We start from the raw sequence: 9,645 nt of genomic DNA, 5'->3' as shown, positions 1-9,645 counted from the left end.
AACTGACTAAGCAGGCTCCTGTGTTTATTGTCCCAGTATAGTCCTATTATTGCTTTTCATCCTAATATACATAGAAACTGGTTTATTCATTAGGGGTTAGGTTATTACACATACTATTCACTGGAGTTCTTATTTGAGATTGGATTTATACATCAGCGGCTTCATAAAGGATATTCATTATTACAGTTTATAGTAGTGTCTGGTTAATTTCTTATCTATATATTTGGATGAAATACTAAGTTAATCAGTTTAAATAATATTTCTTAAATGTATGGATCTATCTAATATACTATTATAGTCAAAAGGATGATGGGGCGCATATATAAAAGATTTACTCTCCCTAAAACTCATCTTGAATTCCATATGCTAAAACATTGACAATGACACCTTCAGTCTGTAAAAATAATCAAAACCTCACTTTAAGCGGGCCTTTGTCTGGATGTTCGTAACCGATACACATACTGTATTTACATAGATGCTCAGAGTGCTTTCCCATAAAGTACAATACTCATCAACTTAAACAGCGTCTAAACGGGGAGAATCTCCAATAAGCCCTCTCTTCATTAAACCAGTGCAAAACTCAACCAAGTCATTAGCATTGACTAAATGGATGAGAGGTCTCCCAAATTACCACTAGTACTACTGTAGTATTAAGAAGAACAAGAACCACCATAATACAAAAAAATGATAGGGAATCCTTATGTGCATGTCTTTCAGATTCTATGAAATGTGTTTCACCATCAGTGGTCGGTTTGGTATTAATCACATGCGCATGTTTTGTAATAAGGTGCTCTACTTCATATTTTATGTAAAGTGTTTTAAGAGCCTAATTTCCTGAATCCCGCTGATCCCCACCCAAGAAGTTTGATTCACATTCTTTTCTCCAAAAATAAGTCCTTTAAAAGTCGTTTCCAGGGGCGGTACCATCAAAGGCCAAAGTTGCTACCTTGTACGCCACATTAATGGCAATATTTCAATAAAAAACGTTAAGGCAGAAAACAAAACAACACAAATACTAAGTTCAAAGAGCAGCGTCACACTGCCTTGAATTTGATGTTGAAAGCTTAAGCCAAACCAATGTGCAACGTCTCCGTCCATAAAATCAAATCTACGTCTACGTCTGATAGAATTTCAGGGTACTTCGTCCGAGTACAGTGCTTTTCCCCGCAGTCCACACGTAACGCCAGTGGTCTGCTTTGTGTGTGTGTGTTTTTTTTTACAGGAGGGGGCTTTGTGTCCTAGAAGACACACTTTGTAATTAATTCTTTTTTGAGACAGAAGCCGAGTTGAATCGCCCTCAGGCCAACACGAGGTTGGCCCGCTGAATCGAACCGTCAACCCCGCTGGCCCACATGTGACGAGATCTCAAAACTCGCTGCGAGACTTCAATGATCAATAAAGCTGCTGCAAGGTTGAATTTTTTTTTTTTTTTTGGAGCATACTTCTCTCTTTCTCCAGCCAAAATGCCCCCCACCCCCCGCCCCCCCTATCATTCAACAGCTTTAATCCCTACCCCCATCCGCTCTCCTCTAGCCCTCTGAAATCCCCAGGCTGGGGCTACGGCAGACGCAGAGGGTGTGTAATTTGATTCAGCATGAGTGCTGGTTAAATGGGGCGTTTCCTCTGCTTTCCTGTCAATTACAATTGTCTGATTTCATTCTGGAAGCTCAAAGCAGGGGAGGAGGGGGGGGCTGCCATTGGCTGAAGCCCGGGTGTCCATAGTGAAGGGGCAGCTGCAGGATGTCCCATACAGTAGCGAGCTGACACGATCTGCTCTGGCGCTGTCACACAAACAGAACCCCATACAAATTTCAGGAGGGCGGTGCAGTTGGGGAGTGGAGGGGGAGTTAATGCTGCACCCTGTGCGATAAGATCACGCAATCTTTCTTTAATAGGTGAGCGTGTGCATTTATTTGCAACTGGTGGACTTCGAATTTTGCGACATTAACGCTGAAAAACAGGTAACTGGTGTTTCGCCCGATAACTGTAGATAATTTATTTTGCTCCTAAGCCTCCCCTCATTTCACAGGCGCTGCCAAATTCAGCTAGTGTCTTTCAAATTTCGTGTGTGTGTGTGTTTTGGGACAAAAGAGGCCCCCTCTCCCCAATAGGGATAGCTCAGAGCAGCAGAAAAGGAGAGGGAAGGAGGGGGAGGAAGGGGCAAGAGGGAGTGGAAGGAGGGGGTCCTATTCGCCCAGCTGCATCCAGACCATCCAGCCCCCTCTGTGCCTGTAACAGTGGGGTGGGGCTCGCTGCGGGACCCTGTCCTACCCCTCATACAGCTCCAGAGTCCCCACACGGTCCGCACCTGGACCAACCCATTTGCCTAATTATCAATGAGTAGATCCAGGCCGTGTCCGAGCACTCGGCAGCCCACGCCGCTACCGGGCCCAGACAATACGCCCCACTCAGAGAGGCCTACGAAAGCAAACGTTCGAACTGTAAGCAGGGGGAGACATAAAAGCCAAAGAAAGGGGAGAAAGAAAGGGGGCTAGGCGAGACCTCCAACTCGGGGTCACAGCCACAGTGTGCCATGAAACACCTGCTCCTGTACAGCTTTGCTAATTACAGGGGAGACAGCTGGCCCCTCGGAGCTCACGCATAATGCTGCTAGAATTGGGGACGTGGAGGAAGGATTACTGATTTGGGACTCTGTATTTTACAGTGTCAACTATTTTAATCGGAGTCTGCTGCTGATTCAGGAAGCGTTTTACAGTTTTACTCGGCTTCTGTCCACGCACTAATTCTCCCCTTTATTTACAGTGCACACCTCAGAGAAATGCTTGTTGACTGGAGCTCTTGCTGTGTCCTATATCGTTCAGCGACTGTGGCCAAATGACCACACAAGACAATAAAGCGCGGTTAAGGTGGCTTTGAAACAAGTCCATGGGGGAGACAGATATCGAGAACTAGCCAACTGGATGAATTCCAAGGCTTTTGGCCTCAAATTAAATCAGTGCTTTAAGCCAACCGAGGAACCACATGCTTTTCAAGTGCCACGAGGAGCAAGCATTACTGAATCTTTTCAACAAACTGCAGTGACCAAAGTGTAATCAATGGCTACTGGAAAGAAAATTTTACTGATACTGTATACAACTTTCATCTAACTCTGTGAATGATGAGAGCAATAAAACATAATCAATTACTCTAAATAAATGATGTAATGTCCCAACCCTTTTTAGGATTAATCTGGTTTGTAAGACTTTAAGAATGAATAAGGGGCTGTGTTTTGTTTTCTCGTAAAGAGTACTCGGCTTTAACTGGAACCAATATATTCACATTTTCATTTTTTGCTAAAATTAACATCTATTTTGGACCAATTATATCGAAACCACAATCACAGTAAAAACTCAAAAGGCTGTATTCATCTTCATATCAGCTCCTGAAATTTCAAGGTATGATTGAAAATCCTATTTTAGACCAAGATGATTGTAAGGTGCAATGAGAATTCTACGTTTTTTTCCTTCTAATAACAACATCGACTTTCTAAGTCAGTCAGGTGCAGATTGGGTACCTCAACAATCATCTTCTTCCTTCCATATAAACCCACTTCATGGTAAAATAAAAAATTTGAATAATAAAATGTTCACATTACTGTCTACCTCTGCCTACACTGTGATTCATGAATGAAAAACAGCAGCAGTCAAAAAACTGAAAATGCAAGGTACTATACTTCTCTTATAAACAAAACTTTTATAAAATATATATGCATATATATATATAAAAGAAAAACTTAAAAATATTTCTTATACTTTTTAGTAAAGCAAGCAGTGCCTTCTAAAATATCTGCTTGATTGTTTTTAAATTTTCTGAAAAACAAAAATGTGTATTATAATAATAATCATAATAACAGTAAATAATTATTGAACAAACACTGACAAAACTAATGATAAAAACTGATGTGGTTCCTTAAGAGAATATTCGGATGGCCTGTGTGACCTGGGTGTGGCACACTGGGCACTCCGGGTGGTTGAGCTCACAGATTCGGATGGCACACTCCATGCAGAAGAGGTTATGGCCACAGGGCACCAAGGCAGCCGTCACTTTGCTTTCGAAGCAGGTCATGCAGTCCCGCACAGTGGCCGGTGGCGAGTCCGGCACTGGCAGGCGGCCCGGGAAACCCTCGCCGGCTGAGGTGGGCTCACTGTGGGCGCGGCGGGCCTGGGCATGAGGTGAGCCGGCTACGGGCACAATGCTGGTGACTGAAGAGTTGTTGGTGCTTCCACCTCCGCAGGGCTCGGGTAAGCCAGGGGAGAGTCTGGTCAGGGGGAGTGGGAGGCCTCCAAAGCTCTTGGAACGCTGCTGGGCATAGAAGGCCACCTGTTTGGGGTAGTCAGGGTCACCCCAGCTCTGGGTACCCTCTGATCCAAAATAAGAGCAAGGCTTCTCTCCAGAACTGGAGAAGTTGCCCTTGTTGTAGATCCCCCCTCCCTCGCCTCCTCCTCCCCCTCCCCCTCCGACCATGGCATCTGAGAAGTTCTGGCGGTAGCTGCTGGTGAGAGGCTTGCGCTGGCCCCCCTGCAGCCCCCACACCTGCTGTAGCCGGCTCTCCAGACCACCGCTGCTGCCCGCTGGGCTGCTTCCACCATTCGGCCCCAGACAGTCGTTCTCATTATTGTGGTCGTGCAGGCCTCCTGTTCGGAAGGCGATGTGTGCTTCAATCTCCTCGCGGGCCCGCTCGGCGTTGCTGGGTGACCCCGTGATTTCAAAAACAGGGTCGCGGTCTCGACTGGGAGTGACGATGTAAGTGCAGGTTTGCTGCTGGATGCGTTTGATGGTGGATCCTTTAGGCCCCACTACCAGCCCCACGACACGGTATGGCACTCTCACCTGAATGGTGGTCTGACCTGGCAAAGGTGTGGGCGGGGAGCCGCTAAAGGACACTCCCAGCTTGTTGCGGGATGCCCGGAGCATGGAGAAGTGCTCTGCAGCGGAGATGATTTCGCGGCGGGCCAGTGCAACATCCTCCTTCCGGCCAGTGATTAAGAACACAGGCTCCTCTCCTCTAACGGGGGTTTTGATGTAGGTGTTGGTCTTGGCCCGCAGGGCTTTGATCTTGCAACCTGCAGAGACACCAACATACATTTTAAAATAAGTCAATATGATACATGGGTTAAATTTTGTGACTCCAGAACAGAAATGCTCAACTCGCCTTTGTTCACTGTGAATTCAGATTTGTTCGCCCGCCCCGTTATGACTAGCTTAGCTTAATATATTGCAGGTTTTTACTCGCAAGGGATAAAATTATGATTATTCCTGAGGTTTTCAGCACCTATGCATGTGTGTGCTTTTTCACTGTACATATTTAATAGCTCTACATCAGACATATATCATACTCAGAGATATATGGGTGGTGCAGAGGCATTGGCCAGCACAGACATGGCTGTTCTGTGAGCTGAGAGCCACAGTAGACGCAGTACATTTACCTTATGCTGGTGAGCAATCGCTTTCTGACCTCTCCTTGAACTTATGAGACAATACAGTCGTCCCACATATGCTTCGTTTTTGGGCCATTTACTGCTCCAAATCTGCCCTGTTTCTGATCAGTGTGTAATAGTTTACTCAATTAAGTGCTTTTAAGGCAGAATCTCCACGTGAGAGAGTGCAGGTTAATGTTATTTCGTGACAGATTACCTGACATTGTAATGGGGCAGAACAGGACACACAGTAAATCATTAATTATTTTCAAAGGATTGTCGAGCACATGTGAGGTTAAGAGGAACGTGGTAGGACAAGACGCACACGTTCTGTTTATATTACACCCTACGAGGAAGGCGTCAAGCACCACGCGGGTCAGCTTTCATTCAGAAAACCAGGCAGCCTCCTCATTAAGACGCTCACATTTATTGACGACTTAAACGTGACGCGTCTTTTTGGACAAGCAAGAATCACCAGGCACCTATCTATCTATCTGTCTGTCTCTCTGTCCATCCATCCATCCATCCTTCCAGTGATCAAATCTGAGCTCATCTTACCAGACTCCAGTTGAGTCAGATCACACAGCACATCACTGCATTAACTATCTGAAAATCACAGCTCAAAACACCTTAAGTTGAAGATCAACGTCACTCTAATGCTACTAAATAGGTCCACTTTGTTCAGGAACACTTCCTTCTCAGGGACCAGTGGCACAGACAGGATAGTGAGACTATGAAGCTTTCACATTGCTCATACCCAAAATCTGAAAATGCCCTTTGTGGCCATTGCCTGGTATTAAGCTAATAGACCTGTCCATGCCATGGGGGAATCAAAGAGCAACTGGCAAATTCCCTTTCTCCAACTACATTGCACCTTTTAATTAGTCCGTATTAATGTCTCCATTAATGAATTATCTGTAAACAAAATAGGCAAAGATTAATTAATCGCAACCAGGAATTGAGGTCACTAGTGACAGATTTATTTCCAACTGTTAAAGTGTGGTGTGAGAGGTGCCTGTGATCCGAAACAAAGCCATCCCCGATCTGAAGGGGTTCCAGAGGATGGTACGAGAGCATCCTCCTCGGGAATCAATGCCTGCGACTCTGACAGGAGAAAGCAATCACATCCACCCCTTTCCTCATGACAGGACGCTGCGTTCGCCAGATTCACCAGGCGGGCTGTGCTGCACGAGAAGAAGGGGGCGTGTATGTGGCTGCAGCTAACGAAGGGCCCGATTCAAAAGCAGCTCGACTCAAATCCCCCAAAATCAGCACTTCTTCTCGGTCAAGGCAAAAGGGTCCTCTCGCTGCACTTGTGCTCACTGGATCCACCCTCCGGCTGTCTTCGGTTACCCTATTAAAATTCAAAACTTACACTTCAGAGTAAAGAACAGGAGCCGCAATGAGAGACAAGGGGCACTTAGCAGCAAAGAGTAAATCCACATTACCACAGCAGTGGAGCGAGGAAGGAGAATATCGGTGAGAGGAAGCCATCTCTACTCCCCCGAACCCCCTCTGACATTATTCGAGACCTGTTTGTTTGTGTTGCAAGATAAATCAGGATTTGCTAATGGTACCTTAGCCACCCTGCAGTCTTTGTACTCCTCAGTCCAACCGCCTATTACTCCCTCTCCTGACAGACAACCATGTGGCATTGAGAGTGTGCAGTGAAGTGGGGCTCTCGGGGAGCCCCTTGTGTTGAGCTCCAAGGCGTGACTCCCATTCAGCTTTTCGATGCTATAGCGCCCTTCCGTCCCCCAGCCTCGTCTTTTCCGCCCCTCTCACCCATGGGTTCATCACAACAGTTGAATGGGTGCAGCCACATAAACACCACCAGCAGCAGAAGAAGAGGAAGAAAGAGCAAAAAAAAAAAGGGGGGGGGGGGTCTGCTTATTGGTTCCCAGCTTCAAACACAACTTAGGTTCAAGCTTGTTTGCAGATTGATTGCACATAAATATGGAACTTGGAGAAAAATCACCTGACAACAAGCTTCAGTGCAAATAAGCACAAACAACAGAATATTCCGTTTTTTAAAACATAACAAAAAAAGGATTCCCACCTCCTGGTGCAACTTCTCGCTGAGTCACCCTTTAAGGCCATCCCGTGTGCCAAGCGGCAACACTGTCTTAATGCGCCCCTCCCCTCATCCCCCGACTTTCACACCTTTGTTTGACAGCTGCTGTCATTCAACTTCAGGTCTTTGTTCAATAATAATATAAAAAAAACCCTCTAACTGTAAGAAAAACGGGGCAGAATCTGTAACGTGTCTGATATTGAACTTTCCAACTCCCTCATTTGGAAAAAACAAGTGGACCACGCTCGCTCTATTGTCCAATTGTGTCACTGGGGCAGTGCGCAACATAAACAACGAGCCGAATAAATTTGGAAAGCGGCACAACATCCTCCACCATTGAGACCAAATGTGTAAATTTGCTCGTCTTCCTCGCCATCACCTCAGAGTGAAAGACATTCCTCTCCTCGCCTGCTGCACGTTGCCTTTTTGAACAGTCTGGCGCGTCTCAGACGACAAAGGAAGCAAGTGCTCTCCGTGCTCCAGTGTGTGTCTGTGCGCTGACATTGATGGCGTGGATGTAGAATAATTCGCCCAGCAGGGAACGGGGCTCTCTCTCTCTCTCTCCCTCTCTCTCCCTCATGCCTCCGTGCAAAATCACTCAAAAGCAAAATAAACACAAAGCGGCGGACGACTTGCTTCAATGCATGAGTGTTATGATGAGTAGACGGGAACTTGCACATTGTGGCAGAGAAAAGTGGGAGGCTGATGTCTCGGGGGAGTACAAAAAACACGCGAGCGCACACACACACACACACACACACACACACACACACACACACACACACACACACACACACACACACACACACACACCACTCCCTTTTCTTTGTCAAATAACACCAGGTAACAGTTAGAGAACAAAAAAACAAAGCAGACGGGAAACCACGGCGGGGATAATGCAGCACTGTTAGCGGGATAAAGGCACAAGTTTGAGGGGAAATAATTTGCAAGCCAGCGGTTTACCTTGTCTCCCCACTATTTCGGCCACATGTTCAGAGCTGGGCACTGGGACGCATTCTGTTATGTTGCAGCCTCGTCCTTTCGTCTCACTTGAGGAGCTCTCGTACAGGGCGCACAACTTGCTCTTCCCTTGCAGGATCGCCGTGTCCCCGCCACCTCCGACGCTGTTCGTGTGGTTGTGGTGGTTGTTGTTATTGTTACTCCGGTCCTGTACTCCTGTTGTTGGGGCTCCGCCGCCGTCCTCGCCTTCCCCGAGCCCCAGCAGAGACAACTGGCCCAGCGCGACCCTGAGGGCACGGGAGTCGTCTTCCTCCTCATCGGGCGGCACAAGGAGACCTTCGCTTCCGAAGCCGGAGCCGGCCAGATCCCCGCCGTAGCCCCCATTTTTCTCCATGATCCCTGCTAGAACCAGCAGGCTAGGCATGGCTAACAAAAGAGTGTGTGAGACAAAGACAGGGGAAAGAGACTGGAGAAACAGCACCCGTGCCGCCTCCTCCTCGCCCCCTCCTCCTTCCAATTCCCCCCTTTGCGCTAGTCCCTCCCATAGACCGGCCCCCTCTCTCTCTATCCGCCAGACTTTCAGTACAGTAGTCTCTCTCCGAGCTCCAGGCAAACGGGACACAAGGCCGTCTGCACGATAGATGGGGCGGGCGATGTGTTGCTCCACCCAGTCTGGTTTACACAGCTCCCCTCCTCGCCGAGACAAAACGAGCCGCCCTCCCGTTGTACCATTCCGTCTCAGGTTCCCGAGCCTGTGGCACCTCAAACCAGGCTTCCTGCCGCCACCGAGGCTACAGAAAAGGAGAAAATACCTCACCGTTTACCTCCTGCGCCGCGCTCGTCTGCACGCGCGCTCGCTCGCAGACGCAGAGCTGCGGTGTAGCCCGAAAACCGCATTTCGGTGACTTATGTAAGAACAGCCGTCCAGGAGGTAAACAGTTGCGTATCAAAAGGTGCAAGTACAGTGCGCACATGGTCATCTGCTGGTGCGGCTGAAAAGATGATGTCAACTTTATCATTCAGAGATGAAAGCGAGCAGCTCCTGCATACAATGAGGGGCATCGTGGACCATCTGACATGATTTTTTGGGAGCAAAGGAGTTAGTGACATTTTTTTTTTTTTTTTTTTTTTTTTTTTTTTTTTAGGGGAGGGGGGTCCGCCCACCTCTATGTAGCCGTGCTTTGCGGCAGGTCA

General features: G+C 47.4%; 1 protein-coding gene across 1 annotated transcript; it reads right to left on the bottom strand.

Annotated features, from left to right (window-relative positions):
* Positions 1 to 1,433: 1,433 nt before the first annotated feature.
* mex3a (mex-3 RNA binding family member A) lies at positions 1,434 to 8,883 on the bottom strand. Its single transcript, XM_070966098.1, has 2 exons — positions 8,455 to 8,883; positions 1,434 to 5,063 (listed from the first exon to the last, which is right to left on the bottom strand). Exons 1-2 carry the CDS (start codon positions 8,873 to 8,875, stop codon positions 3,910 to 3,912), a joined length of 1,575 nt encoding a protein of 524 aa, XP_070822199.1. The 5' UTR covers positions 8,876 to 8,883; the 3' UTR covers positions 1,434 to 3,909.
* Between the last annotated feature and the right edge of the window lie 762 nt (positions 8,884 to 9,645).

This window comes from Chaetodon trifascialis, chromosome 7 (genome assembly GCF_039877785.1).
Source record: "Chaetodon trifascialis isolate fChaTrf1 chromosome 7, fChaTrf1.hap1, whole genome shotgun sequence".
Lineage (NCBI taxonomy): Eukaryota > Metazoa > Chordata > Actinopteri > Chaetodontiformes > Chaetodontidae > Chaetodon > Chaetodon trifascialis.
Note: the sequence above shows the minus strand (reverse complement) of the source record. Positions and strands in the feature narration are given on the sequence as shown.

What these genes read in the sequence shown, in the direction of transcription:
- mex3a (XM_070966098.1), bottom strand. Translation starts at nt 8,875, where the DNA reads ATGCCTAGCCTGCTGGTTCTAGCAGGGATCATGGAGAAAAATGGGGGC. An exon ending in CGAAATAGTGGGGAGACAAG is followed by an intron (nt 5,064 to 8,454) that starts GTAAACCGCTGG and finishes GTGTCTCTGCAG; the next exon opens with GTTGCAAGATCAAAGCCCTG.